The sequence below is a fragment of the Artemia sp. Qi Xiang Cuo genome, unplaced genomic scaffold (assembly GCF_049724085.1).
Source record: "Artemia sp. Qi Xiang Cuo unplaced genomic scaffold, ASM4972408v1 HiC_scaffold_3007, whole genome shotgun sequence".
Taxonomy (NCBI): Eukaryota; Metazoa; Arthropoda; class Branchiopoda; order Anostraca; family Artemiidae; genus Artemia; species Artemia sp. Qi Xiang Cuo.
The window spans coordinates 373,637-396,084 of NW_028300402.1; the positions used below are offsets into that span (position 1 = coordinate 373,637).

Sequence of the window (22,448 nt, forward strand, 5' to 3'; positions counted from 1 at the left end):
ACAAAATGGCTATCTCAAAACTTTGATCAGATAACTTTGGAAAATAATTGGCGTGGGAAGGGGAACAATTGCCTTCCAATTTTTTGTCACCTACAAAGGACGCTAGAACTTTTTAATTTCCCTTCGAATATGCCCTCTCTCGATCTTCTAGGACCATTATTTCAATACGATCACACCTGGAAACAATAACAACAAAAACAAATAAACACGCATACGTGTTTATTTGTCTTCTGTCTTCTGGCAAAATCCCACATTTTTGTATATAGGAGCTTGAAACTTCTACAGTAGGATTCTCAGGTACCCCGAACCTGATGGTGTGATTTTCTTCGAGATTTCATGAATTTTAGGGGATCCCCCCCCCTTTCAAAAATAAGGCAAATTTTTGGCAAGTAAGGCAAGTTTAGGTAAAACTAAACTTGATGAATCTTATATATTTGGAATATTTTGATTTGATTTGTTTGATTTGTTGAATATTTTGATTATTTTGATTTGTCTATTGATATCAGAATTCCGTTTTTTTGGAGTTTCGGATACTATTGAGCCGAGTCACTCCTTACTTACAGTTCGTTACCACGAACTATTTGACAATTACTGAAAGAAGCGTAGAAGGAAGGATATGTTCATCAATGCCTCCAAAACATGGCAAAAAATTGAAACTAAGCATTCCGTGTTCCGACAATTTCTGCAAATGAGAAAAGAACTAAATTAGATGCTGGAAACAGTGTTGGAACGATCCACCATTCGCAGTTAGTTGTGTGTAGTGTCGCATAGGAGATAAATATCTGTGAAACGTCAGTCTATCTTTTTGAGGTTAGTAGAGTCGCAGCATATCAAGAAGCAGAAAAGATCCTCATAAGAATATCTTTAATTTACAACTGTCGAATAATATTAAATAGATACCTCACTTACAAAGGTACACCACACAGGGGAGCATCCATGGGAAGGGATAAAGGCTAAACCCCTGGAATATCACTCCGACTCGTGAATTTGTCTTAAAATAAAGATGAAAAAACATTAACCGCACCACGAACAAAATTCTTTTGGTTGCCCCTCCCCCCCCCATACACGAACAAAATTCTGGATATGGCCCTGCTCTCATTTACTTAAGAATTAGTTAGTAGAAGCTCGTGCACTGAGTTTGTTAACCGGTTCCTGATAGCTATTTAATCAGCCGCACAAGACAGCATACATTTGAATGTTTAACGATACATTGAACTAAACGATTTTGTTATTGTCTAGATCAACTAGATCAATAGCGCCAGTAACCTCATATTCAAGCATTAATCATATTTCAATTACTAGATGCATCGTTTTCATTTTTTTCTATTCTTTCTAGTTGAGCGTAAAAACATTAACCTGATCGAAAGGTGCAATAACAAAAGAAGAAGAAGGGGAACTGGGCACATTAGGCGTCAATGACTACTGTGGGAGGCTTCTATTCTTGACTCTTTCACAAAAAAATTGTTCTACGATTTTTCTGACATTTTTTTTCGTTGTTTCAAGTAGTTCCATATCAATAACTTTATGCGCTTGTTCCCGAGAATGTTGTAAATAGAAAATAGGTGTAAATAGGTGTAAATAGGTGTAAATAGGTGTAAAAAGAAAGGAGTTGAAAAAAGGAAACCTAAAAAAGGACCCTAAAAAAAAGGACCCTAAAAGTGCGTTTGACTAGACTTGTGTAATTTTTCACAAAAGCAAATATTGTTTAGAGTACGTTTTTAGTGTTCGGATCGGGTACGTAGGCATGATCTTATTTCAGGGTGTTGGAAACTGTGGAGGGGAGGTCAAATTAAAACACACGGAAATGGGCAAATGATAAAGAAAATAACATCAGGAATCGTAACATCGCGAAATATCACGGGGGGGGGGGTGACACAAAAGCACCTCCTAAGCAAGTTCCTTGTTCCGAAGCGGTACTTTTTCTTATATATATATATATATATATATATATATATATATATATATATATATATATATATATATATATATATATATATATATATATATATATATATAAAACACACCACTTTAATGTTTTTACAAATAATGTCAGACTAGATTCTTTTTTTTTCGCAACATACTTTTATTGGATTCCATAATAAAAATAATAATAATAATCTATATTTAAGAGCTTTTTAAAGCCATATACAAAAAAAGACAAATACTAAAGAAAAATTACACTTCTTTTGACTTCCTTCCCTTCAAAACAAAATTTCCTACTGCCACAATATAACGGGGAGACCTAGACCTCATTAACTCACAAAGGAGCATATTTTCCCCTTCTTGGATAATTGATCCCCTTAAATGAGAAAGCTGCTTACACCGGAGGAGGAAATGGCCCAACCCATAATCAATCTCTCCACATCTCAAGCAAATAAACCCGAGCTCGGGACCTTCCTTCATTTTCTTTGCAACTTTACCATAAATAGGAAGACAATTAGCTCGAATCTGAATCCAAATCCTCAGATATTTAATGAGCGATCCCAGCTTAACATAAAACTCTTGTCCAAAATTCTTTTCTACTTCTCTATACAAAGTAAGACTCGGAGATTTATCCACAGCTGATTGCCATAGCTACTCTTCTTGATCTTCAAGTCTAGCACTAAATTCCTTGAAGAACTTTTCATGATCTTTTGGCCCTTTTCCTTTCTCCCACGAACGTAAAAATACATTCTCATCTAATATCTTTTTGATTTGTGCTGTCCATGATGTTCTGTTAATAATGAAGGAGAAGATCTTTTTATGCTGCTCGAGCAAGTCTAGTCTGGGGCAGTTTGAGGGGGAAGGCGTCAGGACATCGACACGTCAGGACCACTACCGTCAGGACATCGACAAAATCCGTCATAACATCGACAAAAAATCCGTCAGAACATCGACACGTCAGGACATTGACAGTCACAATCGCAACCTGTCAGAACCTCGACAGTCATAACATCGACAGTTCATCGACGTGTCGATGTTCTGACGGTTAGCGATTGTGACTGTCAATGAACTGACGTGTCGATGTTATGACTGTCGACGTTCTGACAGGTTGCGATTGTGACTGTCAATGTCCTGACGTGTTGATGTTCTGACGTATTTTCCTTGTCGACGAAATGACGTTTAGTGCTTGTGACGGTTAGCTGAAATGGTAGCACCCCGCTTGAGGAGTCTTAACCAAAATTTGATGATTTGGGTGTACCTTTTCAATTTCAGATTAAATATACCAAGATCACCTTCTAATACTAATGTATGTGTTGTATTCTGTAAGTCAAAAACTCTTATAATATTGAAGTTGAAGGGTTTCTAGTTGCTTTGCCGGCTGATATCTCCATATTTCTGATCCGTAATGTAGGATAGGCATAATTTTAGTATTAAATATATATTTGTGGAGGCTTAATTCACTTATTTCTGATGTTAGTGTGATACTATAGATGTATTCCAAATAATGCATTTTTTCCTTTCTGTGCCATTGTTGTATTATGACTCGTCCATTTTTCATTTCGACAAAGGATGAAACCTAAGTATTTGTTTTTTTTTCCACCACTTCCAGCATTTTTCCATTCAATAAAAATTGCGGTACTGATTCCAATGGTTTTTTTTCTAAAAATCATGATTTGGGATTTCGTGACATTCGTCTCTAATTTCTTCTCTTGCAAATATTTTTTTTCAAGGAGAATCAAGAGTCTGTAAATCATTCTTTGTCTTTGCCAGTAACATAATATCGTCTGCAAATAGTAGCATTGACATATTCAGATTTCCCAGTCGGAGGGTAGGTGCCCATCTTAGTCGGAAATAAAGAACAATATTATTAATAAACGTGGCAAGTAATTTTGGCGAAAGTGTACTTTCTTGGCGCACGCCCTTTTTCGAGAAAAATGGTAGAGATATTCCATTCCTAACAACTTTCGCAAAACTTCTATTCAATGAATACATAGATAATAGAATTTGTATAAAAGGGATTGGTAGGCCTAGATTTAACAAAACATTAAACAATAAAACAGGATCTACACTATAAAATACTGATTTCAAATAAATTAAAGCCACATATAACTTTCCTTACCTTTACAATATTTTTCTACAAGAGCATTAACAACAAAAACTCTATCGACTGTAAAATAGCATGGTCTGAACCCACCTTGTTCTTCTTGCAAGATTTTTGTTTCTCTTCTATGCATATACCCTGCCTTTTATTTATAATTTTTTCTAGAACTTTTCCAGCACTGTTTAGGAGGCTTATTTGTCTATGATCTCTTGTTTTAAATCATATTTACTAATCACTGCTTATAACAGAAATGACCATTCTCCTAAAAATAATATCAAAATAATTGCTTATGATAATATCAGAATCAATTAGTCAATTACACAGTTTGATATGACATAAAGACTATTTTCTGTCATAATTAACACAATATAAATGTGTCCTTTTCTAGTTACTAAATTAAAAAAACAAACAAGTTTTTTCAACTGAAAGTAAGGAGCAACATTGAACTTAAAACGAACAGAAATTATTACGCATACGAAGGGAATCGCCCCGTCTTCAACACCTCGCTCTTTACGCTAAAGGATTTTAGTATTTTTAAAGAACTTCCTATTGTTCTAATTAAACGACCCGTTCTTAAGGAAGTGGAACGAGTCGTTCCTAGGGAAGTGGAACGAGTCGTTCTTAGAGAAGTGGGACACAATTCCAACTATAACGTAAAGAACAAGATGTTGAGGAAGGGGCAATTCCTTCATACACCTAATAATTTCTGTTCGTTTTAAGCTTTAATGTTGCTTCTTACTTTCATTTTAAAAACTTGTTTTTTTAATTTAATTTCTGACAGTTTTTAAGCAATACCATGAAATCTAGCCCCAGCTCCACGGAGAATTTACTCTCCGCACGGAAATATCCTCTAGACAATTCAATCCCGGTGAAAATTTACCCTGGACAATGACCCTTAACAACTCCACGCGTAAAATTGAGACGGAAAAGAGAAAGCAAGACATTGAAAAATAATTGTACATAGGAATTCTGACAAATTCCCCCAGTGTATAATTCCCCTGAAAAGTTCTAACCCCGGGAAACTTCTCTCCCCATAGAAAATTCTCCCGTGAAACAACTTCTAGCCAAAATTTACCCCCCCCACTCGAAAATGTATTCATTCTTCACAATAACAAATAGTATGTATATAAAATGGGCGAATATTATGGCCTAGACCTTTCTCCTGGGGCTGTTCAACTATGATGAGCGAAATGGCTATCTCAACATTTTGATCGGACGAATTGGGAAAAAAGGGACGAGAGAAGGGGCCAGGCTGCCCTCCAATCTTTTTGGTGACTTAAAGAGGGCACTAGAACATTTAATTTCCGTTCGAATGATCCGTCTCAAGATATTCTAGGACCACTGGGTCGATACAATCACCGCTAGAAAAAAAACATGCATCCGTGATCTTTCTTCTGGCAAAAAATACAGAAGTCCACATTTCTGCAGATACGAGCTTGAAACCATTACAGTAGGGTTATGATATGCTGAATCTGATGGTGTGATTCTAATACTTTTAGGGCGTGTCTCAGGCTCTTAGCCTTTAACCGGTAAGACTAAACTTAATGAAACTTATATATTTAAAATCAGCATGATAAGCTGATTCTTTTGATGTATCAATCGGTACCAAAATTCCGTTTTTTAGAGTTTCGTTAACTATTGACCCGGGTCGCTCCTTACTTATGGTTCGTTACAACGAAATGTTTGATCATTCAATATTTCAAAATGAAGAACGCGTTCGGAATGTGGGGGTTGCCTCGTATATGCATAACCACATGCAATGATAAGTCGAATATTACTGGGTACTAGGGTATTTGTTTGAAACTTACAAGGGATCTTTAAATTTTCAAGAGATTTGACTAGCCAAACCCAAAACAGTACAAAACCCAAACCCAAAACATTTTTTGGGTTTGTTTTGGGTATAAAACCCAAAACAGTACAACAACGACAGACTAAAACCGGCTAAATCTGGATGCGGTCCCAATATCATCGCCACCAATCATTATATTACACGCAAAATATTAAGCAGGAGAACCATGACTCCTTTTTTTTACTTTTATTTAACATAATAAATAAGAATATAAACCATTACAGATATAAATTGCTACGTTAGGGAGCCAGGAGCTGCCCAAACTGTTGGTAACTCGTCAAAGCAAGAAGAGTTTTGAAATTGAAGCCCCTCCCCCAACTTCAACGATGGCGTCAATTCATGTTAATTTAGGAAGGGGCCAGAATATCAAAAAGGGGGCATATTTGTGTTTTTTTTTCATTTTGTTCAATAAAAATGCAAAAAAAAAAATTTTCAATAAAAATATCAGGAACAAGCTTGACAAAATAGATTGTTCATCATAATTTAAATATATACTTTGTTATAAAGTTTCCACAACCATGTAAGATTACCTCCACCCCTCCGAGCCCCTGAACACTTATTCAGGGGCCCGATCCTAATGATGCAACTAGATAAAATCATTGAATACAACTACAGATTCTGAGGACAACAACAACCTCTATGAAACAAGTGTGGAGGGTAGAGGGCAGGGAGGGTTAAGGGCAGGTCTTTCTCACATATGACAATGTTTTATGATTTCTAAAAAAAATCAATATTTTTGGAGTAAACTTCCTATTTTTTTTTTTTTTTTTTTTTGTCTTTTACGTGATTCCGACGAAAATACTATTCACCAAGGAGAACGCACATGATGGGCTACCCATCGCCCAATAAAAATCTGCAATTTTCTGGATGGTTTAAAACATTTTTCTATGGCTCAGCCGTTTTAATTACACTATCCCTCTGAAATAAATTCCTGCTTACTTACATGTCCTAAGTTATTAATTTATTCACTTTTTTATCGACTCATTGGTATATATGATGCCGTGAATGTCCGAAATTGGTGAATGTCAACATTCACCGGTGAATGTCGACATTCACCGGTGAATGTACCAAATGCATTTTTTTTCTTGGATTTAGTCAGTGTTGCCAGTCAACTTTTTCAGTTTTATACAAGGTATGATGATGACGAGTTAGGTTAATGCCCCCCCTCCCCGGAAAGACGCCCGTGGAAAATAAGGCTTTCCAAATTTGTGAATTTTATTTGAGTTTATTTTTTTTTATTTCCCTTGAGGCAAGGGATTTAGGTAGCTTATTGTATTATGTGCCACTCACTCAAGTTCATGCTGCGTAAAACTAGAGAACAAGCCAGTTTCTTCGTTAGTTTTTTTCAGCTTAGCGAGAGACAAGACAAGTGACAAAATATATGGGAAATATATAATTCCGTCTATATATTTGCATATAAGGGGGGGGGGGTAAAGTATTTGGACAGTTTGAAGTCAGAAAACAATTATTTCTAAGTATATTGCCACTAACAAATTACAGAAGAATAGCGAGGTATCTGGACATTTGTTATATAAGAAAAAAAGAAATCCCAGTATAAATTAAATGTAATGTTTCATTTAAGTTTTTTTTCAAGGGTTAAATGTTTTTTTTTTCAATGACCGTATTTCCAAGCATTAAGTACTATTATTAGGTTAATCTAGTGTTTCATTTAAGTGCTTTATGGTGATCGCTGATCAAAGTCTATGTTATTTGCGCCTTTCATTTATGTTATTTTACTGTGTTCATGGCCGTATATTTGGCTTTAAAATAAACTTATCTATCTATCTATCTAATATGCGGAATAATTGTACCAAACACAATTTGCAGGCAGACCCGCTATATTTACCCCCCTCCCTTTACTCTGCAAATCAATAGCCCAAATTTATTTCTAAAATAACGAAGAAACTAACAAAAAAACGGTCTGTTCTCCAGTTTTACGCGGCGTGAACTTGAGTGAGTGGCGCATAATACACAAGTATCGAAATTCGTTCCCCCTACGGAAATTAAAAAAACAAACTCAAATAAAATTCTCAAATTTGGAAATCCTTATTTTTCCGGGGGGGTATTTTCCGGGGGTAAGCGCCTAGAACCATTTAACCTAACCTAACTTTAACGTTTACCATAAAAGTTTGCATTAAGACTGAAAAAGCTGATTGGCAAAGCTAATTGAATCCAAGCAGAGAAAAGGGAATTTCGGACATTCACTGGTGAATGTCGACATTAGCCAGATTTCGGACATTCACAGTAACATATCCATTTATATTAATCTGAGCGTTTTATGCGATGGAGGAGAATTTTCAACTCAACCTACTGTCCAAATTCTTCAGAAGATTTTTTTTGGGAGGGGTGCAGATAGAGTCCATTCCTCCTGTCCTGTAAGGGGATGGGTTACAATTTTTTAAAGCGTGAAAACTTTGTCTATATGCGTTTTTGTAACGTTTTTACGAGTCGAACAAACATTTTGGGGAGAGGATGGTGGGATTCGAATCCCATAACCCCTCCCCTGGATAAGGCCTTGGAGTAAACATTTGACTATATATCACATTCCTCTATATTTTGTTTTAGCCTGGTCTAATGTGGGAAACGGTCACCCTTATTCAAAACTAAACGAGCTAGTGGCTCTTTGAGAAATCCTGAAAGCCGGGATTTTGTGTCAAAGCGATTATTTCAAGTTTCTGAAACTTAGCGACCGTTTTTGTCGGCATTCCGCCAATAAAAAGAACCAAACACGCGAAAGGTAAAATATATTCTGTATATCGCAAAAGTAAATAGCTTTATTCCATTTCATTGCCTTTATGATATCAACTTAGTGTTGTCATGATAACTGAACTATCACGAAATGAACAATCGAAACTGAATTCCGAACGTGGCGCAATTTCCAAACTTGGTACAATTTTAATGACCTATCAATGTGTCAACTAGTCAGACAGATCCAACTTTATGATTTACTTACATCCGGAAAAATAGCTCAATTTTATCAGTGGTGGTCCAAGCCTATCTTCCGCCCGGGGCAAAATCTGAATTAGCCTCCTCCTGTCCCCCTAAAACGTTCATTTATCAACAAAATTTGGAAACAAAATATCAATAAGAACATTAAAATTAATTAAATGCAGTCCACTTACTTCTATTTTCATGGAATGGCGAAGAAGATATTGGAAAAAGGGAAATCTTTGGATTCAATTTGTTTATATTTACTGCCAACTGCACCCTCTACTTTATTTCAATATAAGTAAAATTGCAAAATTACAAAATTATTATATCCGTTTCACTATTTATTTGAAATTTTACACGCCTAAAATTCCTGCATCCTCTGTCCACCCCCCTAAAACCGCCTCTGAATTTCATTCTGCTAGCGTGTTTGCTAGGGCAGAAGCAGCCAACCACTCAAGAACTTATTTTCGTATAAGGAGACCTAAACTTATTTAAAAAAAAGTAGCAATTGTAACGCAGGGAAGATAAAACATGCATAAATGATAATTAGACAGATCCTTAATTGGTTTAGCAGTAAAGCTATATGTAATGAATGCTATATGTGCAATCTCCGGCTCCGTCGAATTCGATTTGATGAATCATGTCACATGATATGATGATATCTCACTTGATGATATCATATGATCTTGATCGAGCCGATCATTTTAATTATGTCAGATATATTTTCAGACAAAGCAAGATAAATGTTTCACGCTGTTTTTCAAAAATCGCTTCATCTATTAGCATTTAAATGACCCATGAGTAGTTTGTCTTCCAAAAGACAAAGTCCATGTTATGCAAATCATGAATGTAAATTTATTTTTATTGGAAAGTCAATAAATGGATCTTATTTCACTCACCATAAAACTATGAATAAACTTCGCATGATAAGAGCAACGACCCTGTGCCTTGTGCACAGTTTATAGACAGTAGGCTTATCGCAGATAATTTCTGGTCTTCGGTCTCGGTGCGAACAAAAAGCTCCTCCCACTTGTTTCTGCCTTAGCGGATTAGTTTGTTATCGTCAATCACTGAGAAATGGTTACCAAGTGCATTATTCGTAATAGCGGGTTTCCACTTGTTTCGTGTCCAAGAGAAATCTGACTTGTCTACCCGCGAAAAGATCTGATAACGCCTATGTTTCTATCTGCAAAAACGTTCTCCGGAGCACTCGCACCCCTGTCCGGGTTTTTATAATGGGAGAGATAGAGAATGATCATACTGCTAATTCTATAAACTGTGGCCTTGTGTAAAGGGATCATTTAAATCGATAACATGTTGAAAAGTTATTTGCAGGTATGTTATATACAAGGCCGTATCCAAAAATGTTGTTCAGTGGTTTTTTTTTTGGTAGGGGTAATAAAAAACCAACTTTAAAAAACATATGTTTATATACATTTTTGTTACGTCTTTACGAGTCGGACAAACATTTCGACTCTCCCTCTCTTTGAAAAAGGGGTAGAGCAACCCAAAGCGTATGAGTGATTTGGATGAAAACTATGCCATTGAATTCAGCTTTTCAGACTTCTGTTGTAGAGGTTTCAAGCTCGTATCTACAAAGATTTGAATGTTTATTTCATCCGAAAAAATGGTCTCTGATGCATGTTCATTTGTTTTGTGTCCCGTGGGTGTTTGTATGGTATCAATGGTTTCAGAATGTCGGAAGAAGTCTCAATAGAAAAAAATGAGCATTGTACTGATTATTGCGATTACTAAAAAAGACTGTGCCGACAAAATTTATATCTTCTGCCATTTTGTGGCAAGAAACCAATTTTAGCCCAAAGGGTGGCGAAATCAATCGAGTGAAAATTCTGGCACAGCAAATAAAATCTAATTTATCAAAAAACTATATAATAATTATATAAACTACATAACTTTTCCAGTTTCAGAGACAGCAATCACTCACACTGATGGCAAAATTTTGAATTCTTTTCTAAAAATAGCTAAATTTTCCTAAATGACAGATTGCTCAAAAATATAGGAAAACACGATATGAGCTCTTTTTCCCGAAGCATTGCTGTGCAAACATTTGAGGGGTGAGAACCATCCTCGCATTTAGGTGAAGGGACCGCCTCCTCCTCAACCTCCTGCTTTTTATTTTTGCCCCAATTCTTTGAGAACGACAGGACAAACACAAAGGCTGTTGAATTTTAATAAGAACTATTCTTAAAACTATAAAACAAATCGGGGAAAGGGCGGCGATAAAGAAGGACCAACCCTGAAAATCTTTGAATTTTTAATGTCACTCTTTACTTTTACTTGAGAAAAGTTGTTTTATTTCTTTTATTCAATAAGTGAAGAACAAAAGCCGAGCTGACAAACCATAACTAAAAAAAAGCAGGAATCTGGGCATGGGCATAGCTAGGGATGTTACCTGTGAAGCCAGCGCGCAAGTTAGGGGAAGAATAAGGGGTAAGTTTACCGAATTACCCTTAATATTATTTCTATATATTTTTTGGTTTTCTTAAAGGGCAACAAGGTTTCTACTGGACGGTGTCCCCTACCCAAGCATAACTACACCCACACTATAGACCCACCAGCTTCAAAAAGTGAAAAGCATAATTATCGTAAATGTTTGGTAAAAAAGCACACATGAGCAGAGCAGGCGAAGAAAAAACTGAAGACAAAGTAGACCTTTAATGAAAAAGAACAACAGGCGAAAAATAACAAAAACGTACTCTCTTTTTCCAAATGTGTCCCGTCTGTATTTCCTTCTTGCAGAAATAGTTTAAACTCGAATCTTTTGATACCGATACTTTTCTGCGCCTTCTGAATGTCGGGAAACCGTCCCTTATACGAACAAACTTTTGTTAACAGGCAGGCATACATGGAAGGGGACTTCAGTCCTAATTCCTTCCCTGGAAGTTAGGTGAATTATGCACTTTTTCTTATTGACTTCTCATCTTCAAATTTGACACTTAGCATTCATTATTTTTACGAACGCCACCAATGGTGAAAAATTACCTCCCCCCCGCCCCATCATCGATTTTTAATAATACAAATATATGTAGCTTACCTGATCCAAAAATTCTGGGTAGCTGTAAGACATCCCCACGTTGTTGATAAGAATTCCAATGTCCAACCCTTCAATGTTCTTTGCAATTTTCTCAAAAATTTCGGGGCCATTTGTGAAGTCTACGTCAATAGTCTTAGTTTTCACGTCATATCTTGATTCTACAAGGAATAAGCTAAATTAGGTACTTAAACCAAAGATGATACTCAAGTTCTTAAGTTCGTACTCATACCCCTCAAAATTTGAGTTAAAAAAATATATTTCCCGAGGTTTGCCGATTTTTTCGGTTTATTTTCTCCCTTTTTTTTAGCTTTTTTAAAATCGTATCCTGAAATGTAACCCCACTGCATTCTCTCATATGTGTCAGGTGCAGCTAAAGAAAAAAACAACATTCTATTCATTATATGACTGAATTATAAAAACCTTTTTCTCTATTAATTTAAAAAAACGAAGTTATTCCGAGGGAAGTAAAGAGCGAAGTTAAAACTTAAAATGGACAAAAATCATTACTTCAGAGTCTCTCTAATATATACCAATAATACTTGGACAAATAAACCAACTAATTTTGTTTCCCTATGCTTTTAGGATTATAAAAACTAGCGCTTTACAGAAAACACAAAATTCAAGCATAAAAAACAGGAATATTGATTTGGGAGTCAAAAGTGAGTATTTAGCCGGACAACAATAAACGAATCTATAAAGCTTTTTATAGTCTTACCCCCAGTTGTGAAGGAAGGGGCATTCCCCCTCATACACGGAATAAGTTCTGCTCATTTTTGGGTTTAACGCTACTACTTTTTTGTACAACCACCCCTCCAAAAAAAAGGCCTGCATATAATCCTTAGGATATATATATATATATATATATATATATATATATATATATATATATATATATATATATAAACTTTACCTCCAGCCTCGTTTGGGAGCTCTCAGAATTAATTCTGTATTTTGTTGAATTAAATCAAACTTACAAAAACTTTCCCCTTTTTGTATCTTTACAAAAAGATAAACGTATCGAACCAAGGGTCCTAGAAGATCGGGAGAGGACTCATTCGATAAAGATTACAATTTTTAAGTGCCTTTTTAAGTGATTAATTAAAAAAAACAAAGTTTTTCGAGGGAAGTAAAGACCGAAGTTGAAACTTAAAACGGACAAGAATTATTACTTCACAGCATATTTAATATATATTAATATAAATAGCACAAATAAACCAACTAATTATGTTTTCCTATGCTTTTATGATTGTACAAAACTAGCGCTTTACTGAAAACACCAAAGTCAAGTATAGGATTACTGATTTAAAGTCAAAAGTGTCAAAAGTGAGTATGTAGCCTGACAACACTAAACGAATCTATAAAGCTTTTCATAGTCTTACACCAGTTGTGACATTAGGAATTTTCAGTATACTCTTAAAATTATCTCAAAAACATAAGCTTGAAACTAAATATTTTTTAATAGCCGCGAAGTAATTGAACAGCATGCAGAAATATTGGATTGATTTATCAAGCAGCATTTTGCTCTCACCAGCTATAATACCACTAGTGGGGAATATATAGTCTTAAATTGTAAGAAAAATGCTTTAGTATCACCTGAAATAAAGATAAAATAAGACATAATATGAACTCTGGAAATTCGATTATTCCTCTCTATACAATAGTGAATTTCAAGCTATGATACAAATTGTAAAGCTAGTCTATAGTTCTAATTCGATCAAGACGGCTTTACTTCGAACTTGTGTACAAATTAATCATGACATGTCCTTTTAAGAATCAAAACGAGAGCCAGTCATTGAACTGAGCCATTGTGCAGAAGTGATACCAAATTAAACTTAAAAAAATAAAGAAAGCCCTAAAATGGATTGTTGCTTTATCTTAAAAGGGATTGATCCTTAAAGGGATTGATAATACTTTGATTCTACAAAAATTTTCCTTAATTGGTTTGCTTTTACTGTACCAAAGCTCCTATACTATTTTGTGTTTTCAGCAAAGCGCTAGTTTTGTATAATCATAAAAGCATAGGGAAACATAATTATTTGGTTTATTTGTACTAGTTATATTAATATATATATTAAATATGCTGTGAAGTAATAATTTTTTTTCGTTTTAAGTTTCAGCTTTGCTCTTTACTTCCCTCGGAAAAACTTAGTTTTTTAAAAATTAATCTTTGTTCATTTTTGATTAAAATTTAATGCAGAAAAAACGCTTCCATCTTCTGTTTATTTATACGGAATAATGTATACTCGTTTTAAGTTTTAGTGTCATTTCTTAGTTTCAGTTAAAAACTTATTTTTAATATAATTTCTAATTATCACCGATCTAGGGGAGATAAGACAGCTCTAAAAGAATGCTGCAAACAACCTTGACAGCTAAGAAAAACTTTCAGTCTATAACATAAAGTTCATTATCCATACTTCACAAAACAATACATTTTTTGCAGGAACGTTTATTTTCCGATGAGCAAAAAACCGTTTTTAATTGGCCAACTTCGCCTGAAAAAGCCATAATGAAGACAGGGCTTTATAAACCGCCTTCTGACTAGCAGACACTAGAAGGCTACTGTAACAAAAGATTGCCGTTTAAGGGCTCATTTAAAAGCTTATATTTATAATTAATCACGTTTTATAAATTTGACTTGATAGCACCTTCCCACAAAGTGCACTTTCGGTTGTTTCCCCAACTTTTTTAGTTGAAACAAGCGCCTTTTCCAATAAAAAGGCAATATTATATTCCAATATTATGTGTTTGTAGGTAGTTGAAGGAGATGATTTTTTTTGTTAAATTAATCTCAAATCATAGCATTCGAAAACAAAAAGGACACTAGAACAAAAAAAACAAATAGAAGCGCATCTGTGATAGTAGTATCCACATATAAGGTCCGAAACTAGATGGTATTAAGTGACCAATCCCTCTATACTATGGACCTATAAAGTGTCGTGAATGTTATATTTGGAACTATATATTCAGGGAGGAGATTGTGTAATGCAACCAGACTGGTTTCTGAGGCAACACCTATTTCTGGGCCAATCAGAGATGTACAATGATTTACACAAGAATATTTGCTCAGTTTCACGGGTATATGGCTTACTGCTGGCAGGCATCAATTGATACAGAGGGTACAAGTCTTGTCAGACATGTTTTTCTAGGTTCAATAGCCAAATCTCTAGATCGTCAAATTGCGTATTCAAAGGTGCTCTCTTGGTAAAAATACTAGTTTTGGCCTGGATGTCATATAATCGTGTGTAACAACTCTTTCACCAAAACTCATTTTCTGGACCATTGCCTTTAGTCAAGACTGGTTTGCTTAGGAATGCGTCGTGGGTAATTAAAGAATGAGGAATGGGATGCTATTGTCAAAATTGTATGAGTTGAAAGTTACAACATGTGCGTAAACTAACTCAATTCGCGAAAAAAGGTATAGCATTTGGATAATGATGCAATGAATGATCTTAATTGGTCATTGAATAATAGGGGTGAAACAGGGCTAGATAACATTTGCAATTGGATTGTATGAAGGTGGTAAAAAAGGGTTAAATTGCTTACTGGTAAAGGGAACCCCGAAGGGGTGGCTAACTTATAGGCAATTTATAATAAATTTAGAATAGCATGGTTAGCATCAATCTATGGAAATGGTTAACAATGACAAGATGATCTTGTGACTTGACCTAGCTTTAATTCTCGGATGTGTTCTGTATAATACACAAGTACCATTTGAACAGTTTTGTCAATATAAAATATGCTCTAACATTCTAGTATACTAAAAATTTGATACTAATGGAGATGCAGATGGCAAGAAAAGAATTTTAATAAAGAAATTCAGAACAATCTTTTGAACTCCTTAGAAATCGAATAGTGAGATGATTATAGGTTTGAATCATCAAGGATCGCAACCATCAATGACCCTAACCACCAAGGACCTCAACCTCCAAAGGTCCCCTATCCTCAACCTCCAGGGGCCCTCCTCCCTCCAAATTTTTGGGCCCCCTACCACATTTTTTATATTTTATTTTTGATTTTTTTTTTGGACTTTTTTTTAAATTTTTTTTAACATGATATTTTTCAACTTTTTTTCACATGTCTTAAACACGTACTTAAAACATGTCTTTAAGTACTTTAAGTAAATGTCTTTTTTTACATACTTAAAACATAAAAAATTCACATATAATATTTTCGAAACTCAAAATGAGAATGGTATAGATATGTTAGTCATGACTTTCACTATTAGAAAAATAATGTTTGTAGTAGCACTTTTCTTGGACCGAATATTTTTGAACGTGGAAATTATTCAACTTTTTTTACGTATCTTAAAATGACATGAAATATGCTTTTGGCTCTACCAATCCTACTCTATGCTTGCTCAGAGACACGACGCGGTTTTCCCACTGGTACTCTATGGCGGGTTATTGACACTACCTAGTCTATTGCATGTATTATATCAGTAATTTTTACGCAGTGGCAGGATAAACACATAACTCATATCTTTAAAAAGTGAAGATGAAGCATTTTAAGAAAGTGTGTTCACATGAGTGTGATTGTAGCATTGAATGCTGACAAGGAGAAGTATTTAAACTATGAAACAAGTAAAAGTGGTAGGACTATCGGAAACGTATGCGTGCATTGTCATGACAGTAAGGAATTAAATTTCTTTGGAGTACCAAAAAAATTTAACTCTTATGATCATGGATATGCGAGATTGAGATCTCCGGAGATGATTGCACTCAAAGAGAATGCCAACATAAAAATAATAGTTGATGAAGAGGGGCATCTTCTTGCTAGTGCTTGTGGTATCATATTACCCAGTGTTAAACTATATCGTCAGCTTTCGGGTATTAGCATTCAAATGAAAGCAAAGAGGAAAAGAAAGGCCTACTCTTCTACTAATATCATAAACCATATCTTTTCTACGTACCGAAACTGTTACCTGTGTAAAAATAATGTTGTAAGAGACATCGAAATTGCCGGAAAAATAAAAAGGGCATTGGTGGAAAATATCACTAAGGAATATAAAAATGAATCGATGAAAAGCAAAGCATAAGTGAACATTATTACTAGCATATATCAAACACTCAATGAACCAAATCATACCAAAGACTAAACACATATTGAACCTGTCGGTGACACACCAGTAAAAATTGTGTATGACTCAAAATGGAATAATGATTATTCTACTGATTACGAGCTAAGAGAAGACAATAGCTACAATATCAAGAGAGAACATGGTGAACTATTTTGAGGAAAATGTCCAAAGTTGTTCATTGATCTTAAAAATGTATAATAATATATTTTTTGTATTGATATTCTACATGAGATTATTTCATTAAAAATATATTATGCATTACATTGTTATGTGTTCATTATTTTTAGAGTATGCTAGCATGTTAAATGTTTAGAATATCTTTTAAAACATCGGAGATGTAAGAAAAGGAATTTGCATACATCATAAATCGGATAAATAGGTTAACATGGAGAAAATCTAAGTATAAGAATGAATAAATTCTTTATCAACACCTTTTGTTGGTTAGGTCAGGATAAAATTGATAACTATCTAAGTATCAGAGCGAATAGATTCTTTATCAACATCCATTACTGGATATGTCGGTTAACATTATCAAAACCTAAATGTCAGAGCGATGAAGTTCTGTATCAACATCTATTGTCATACACATGGGATAACATTAACAAAATCTAAGTATAAGAGTGAATAAATTTTTTCTATCAACATTTTTTTCAGATACATCGGATAAAATTGACTAAATCTATGTATCATATTGAATAAATTATTTATCAACATCCTTTTTTTGGATACGTTGGATAACATTGTCAAAATCTATGTATTAGAGTGGATAAATTCTTTATCAACTTTCTTTTGTCTGATACATCAGATAACAATCACAATATCTAAGTATCAGAGTTAATAAATTCTTTATCATCGTATTTTGTAAGATATGCATAAAAAAATTGACAAAATCTAAGCATCAGAGTGAATAATTTTTTTTTATCAATGTCTTTTTAAAGATAGGTTTGTTAGCACTGACTAAATCTAAGTATCATGGTGAATAAATTCTTTTTCAACTTCTTTAGTTGTATAGCTCGGGATAAAATTGATAAAATCTATGTATCAGTGCGAACAGATTCTTTATTAACATCATTTGCTGGAAATGTCAGTTAACATTATCGAAACCTAAGTGTCAGAGTGATTAAATTCTCTATCAACATCTATTGTCAGATATTTGGGATAGCATTGACAAAATCTAAGTATCAGAGTGAATAAATTTGTTCTATCAGCATCCTTATCGGATACAACGGATAAAATTGAGAAAACCTATGCATCAGATAAATAAATTCTTTATCAATTTGATTTACCAGATACGTTTGATAGTGTCAGAGTGAATAAATTCTTTATCATTGTCTTTTGTCAGATATGATTGATAAAATTGAGAAAATCTAAGCATCAGAGTGAATAAATTCTTTATCAATGTCTTTTGACGGATCCGTTTGATAACACTGACCAAATCTAAGTATAATAGTTAATAAATTCTATATCAAATTCTTTTGTCGGATACATCAGATAACATTCACAAAATCTAAGTATCAGCATGAATAAATTCTTTATCATCATGCTTTGTCAAAAATGCTTGATAAAATTGAGAAAATCTAAGTATCAGAGTGAATAAATTCTTTATCAATGTCTTTTGACAGATACATTTAATAACACTGACATAATTTAAGTACCAAATTGAACAAATTCTTTATTAACATTCTTTGTCGATATCATTTGTCGGATACGTCGGATAACATTGACAAAATCTATGTATTAGAATGAATAAATTCTTTATCATCATCCGTTGTCGGATATGTCATTATGAAAAAATTGTAAGTAAGCAACAAACTCTTTCTTGAATTCACCACTTGGATATACAATGCAGACATTTCATTCAAGAAATTATGAAAAAATTGTAATTTCCAGGCTTCATTTGCATGCAATAGATATCGAGAGTTTTATGGCTCCTCCCCGCAATAAATTCAGATGGTTTTTGGATCCATCCCCCACAGCCATACGTCTATTCAACCTTGAGCAAAGGTATAAAAGTTTGATGAAGTACTTCTCTACTTAAATACTACATTAATAGCTTCCAAGAAGATAGGACTGTATGACACAGAATTTATCGGTTTGAAAAAATCATCTTGTGGTGTTATATTTGAATGTGAATTTTTATTATTGTCTATGGAACTCGAGGAAATTGATTGTTATCATTGGATAGTGAACTATAATATGTTTGAGTATGATAAAAGCTTGTGGAGTTCTACATTACGTCGTATAAACAGACTGGGATTTTACGATAGAGTGATTACACCACTTAAAAAAAGTGGTCAGGAACTGAGAAATGTTCAGGAGGAAGTCAGTGAAATTTGCAGCTTTTTCGGGGTTGAAGCACTCTACGTAAAGGGTAGTGTACCTACATATAGAGTTTTAATTCAAAAGAATGACCCTAGGATTCCAGTTTTCAATCTGGAAAAATTTAAGTGTTCTAAATTTGAAGGGACTTATCACCGTCCTGAAGACGAAGTTAGGTTTTTCGCACAGTGGACACCGAAGAACATACCTGATCGCGATAAGTGCATAAGACTCGGTAAAAACTACTCTATATCATGGGATCCTCATTTCTGGATGTTCAACAGTGAACTTTAAGTAGTATTTTTCAGGGCCGTATCCAGGAATTTTGTTCGGGGGGGGGGGTACCCGATTTTTTCCTGTGGACTTTGTCTAACATCCTCGAGCAACATTACGTTGGCTCGAGACCGTTAGTACGCCCCTTGCGAACGAGGACGCGTCCACTAGGCATACTTTCGTATCTTTAAGGGGTAAGGGGATTTTTTTTTTTTTAGTAACACAAAAACAAGACAAGTATTTACATACAGTTAAATACTGCAAGCTAATTTTTTTGTTTTTTTGGAGACAGCAAAGACAGTTAACGCAAAAAAAAGCCAAATAGTAGAAGTAGTCTATATATTTTTTAGGGTTTTTTTTTAGCTAAAAGTCAGGGCGAATATCTATAGAACGAAATCCAGGTGACGATGTTTCTTCCCTGCAAAAATGTCGAATACCTGGTCAGGGCAGATGTCAACGGCCCTATGGACTGCAAGGAAGGCTAAGCCACTCAATCATTCTTCTCCTGTTGAATTTCTCAGCCAGGTATTGAGCCTTCTGAGCGTTAAGAAACTTCTTTTCGGAGTAGTAGTGCTAACAAGTAACGTCGCAAGAACAGCCAGAAGAAGAAAAACATTTGAAAAAAAGGGGGCGTTGCATGCCTGAAGTGAAGACACAGCACAAGTAGGCCTCTCTGATACCGGAACCTTCTCCCACTTGATGCGCCATAGCTCAATCTCTTGCTTCAGACAGTCTGACTCGGGAAGAATATCGCCGTACAATTCAACCAATGACTCCAGGTTTAATGCTTTCAGATCGACAGAGACAATTTTGGCAGGAGAAAAGACACTCAGATTTGACAGCAGTTTCTGGTGAAGCACAATTCGTTCTTTCCGCTCGAAAGTGAAGGGGTCCAGGAAAGGAATAAAAAGCGAGGTTCTATAGTGGTTGAGAATGTCTGGATCGTCTGTATGCATACTCCGGCCACCTCTCGTCCTTGGACGAGTCATCTCCAGTCCTAAATTGTTGGCAAAACGCTGGGCTTCGTCGAAAATAGACGTGAAAGCAGTAGCAGCATTTCCCCACATTTCCTTTGTTTTTGAAAAGACAGTTTCAACGTGCCTGCATGCAGCTGCCAAATCACAGTCAACTGACTGAAGGTTCTTGCACAGTGGAAGCGTAAGGCAGAAAAGCTCTTTGACCACATGGAGAAACAAAACAAATTGCGACTGGTTCATCGTGTCCAAGAACTGCGCCGCTTTAACAGAAGTTTCTGCATTTCCGTTCTCTTCAAGAGCTTCCAGGGATCGCAGGATTGGTCGGTACAGCTCAATAAAACGTACGACTAAATCGTGGCATTCCACCCATCTTGTTTCCCAGAGTCCTGTTAGAGTATGTTTCCTCGAATCCGGTAGTATTTCGTTGACCTTCTCTTTTAAATTCTGTGTCCTGAGTGGGGAAGTATGGTAAAAACTGCAGACTTGTGACAAGACACAGAAGAGATTCTTCAACACCAGAATAGAGTATACAGAAGAGATGACCAGGTTGAGACTGTGCGCACTACAATGGACGTAAAGCGCCTTCGGATACTTTTCATTTATAACAGCCTAGACACCCCTAAGATGCCCACTCATCGCTGCTGCACCGTCATATCCCTGACCAACCATCTTGTTCAGATTAAGACCAAGACTTTCGAGAAATCACAGGATTGATTAATAGCTTCCAAGAAGATAGGACTGTATGACACAGAATTTATCGGTTTGAAAAAATCATCTTGTGGTGTTGTATTTGAATGTGTATTTTTATTATTGTCTATGGAACTCGAGAAAATTGACTGTTATCATTGGATAGTGAACTATAATATGTTTGAGTATGATAAAAGCTTGTGGAGTACTACATTACGTCGTATAAACAGACTGGGATTTTACGATAGAGTGATTACACCACTTAAAAAAAGTGGTCAGGAACTGAGAAATGTTCAGGAGGAAGTCACTGAAATTTGCAGCTTTTTCGGGGTTGAAGCACTCTACGTAAAGGGTAGTGTACCTACATATAGAGTTTTAATTCAAAAGAATGACCCTAGGATTCCAGTTTTCAATCTGGAAAAATTTAAGTGTTCTAAATTTGAAGGGACTTATCACCGTCCTGAAGACGAAGTTAGGTTTTTCGCGCAGTGGATACCGAAGAACATACCTGATCGCGATAAGTGCATAAGACTCGGTAAAAACTACTCTATATCATGGGATCCTCGTTTCTGGATGTTCAACAGTGAACTTTAAGTAGTATTTTTCAGGGCCGTATTCAGGATTTTTGTTCGGGGGGGGGGGAACCAGAAACTGGGGTCAAATCAGAAACTGGGGTAAAACCAAAGAAGTCCTCATGCAGGTTCCCTTTGAAAGTGTAGCGGGCGCAAACATACAGCTGCTCGGTATTCGAAACGTCCGCCGTTTTATCGGCAAGTACCGAAAAGCATGAACTTGCGTTTACTCTTTCCACAATAGACTGCTGAAGAAGCTCCCCAGATACGGCGATAATACCATTCTGGATGATGGGAGAAAGATATGTGGCATTTCCGGCTGCAGAAAAAAAATGGTTCTTCAGAACATCGTCACCATGTCTCGCCCTCAGCCGCAGTAGTGCTCGGAAGTTGCCATCATTGTGAGAAGGTTCTGGATCCGAGACCGAAATGGGGCCGGAATCGTTGGTACCACGAAGGGCAAGCTGTTACCGCCCATAAAATATCACCGTCTCAACAATTGGTCGCATCTGGCGATTTTTTTGAACCTGCACTTTCCTCGCCTTGTCTAGTTGGTGCACAATATTTTTCTACCTTTTCTCCTAGACAGAAATGAAGTTTTCAGCCGATACGATGCAGTTTCTATGAAACTCTGCTTGTTGGTGAGCTATGAAGCAATCTATCGCATCCTTCCAGTTCCTAAAT

The 22,448-nt window shown here is 35.5% G+C and overlaps 1 protein-coding gene across 1 annotated transcript in view; it reads right to left on the minus strand.

Moving 5' to 3' along the window:
* The window catches only part of LOC148938722 (very-long-chain 3-oxoacyl-CoA reductase-B-like), a 56,206-nt gene extending 35,331 nt beyond the window's left edge, over positions 1 to 20,875 (minus strand). The window contains exons 1-2 of the mRNA XM_089107589.1: positions 20,851 to 20,875; positions 11,860 to 12,017 (exon numbers count right to left, since the gene is read on the minus strand). Of these exons, the coding sequence (XP_088963715.1) occupies positions 11,860 to 12,017; positions 20,851 to 20,875 (183 nt within the window). The remainder of the gene's footprint in view (positions 1 to 11,859; positions 12,018 to 20,850) is intronic.
* Positions 20,876 to 22,448: the final 1,573 nt, after the last annotated feature.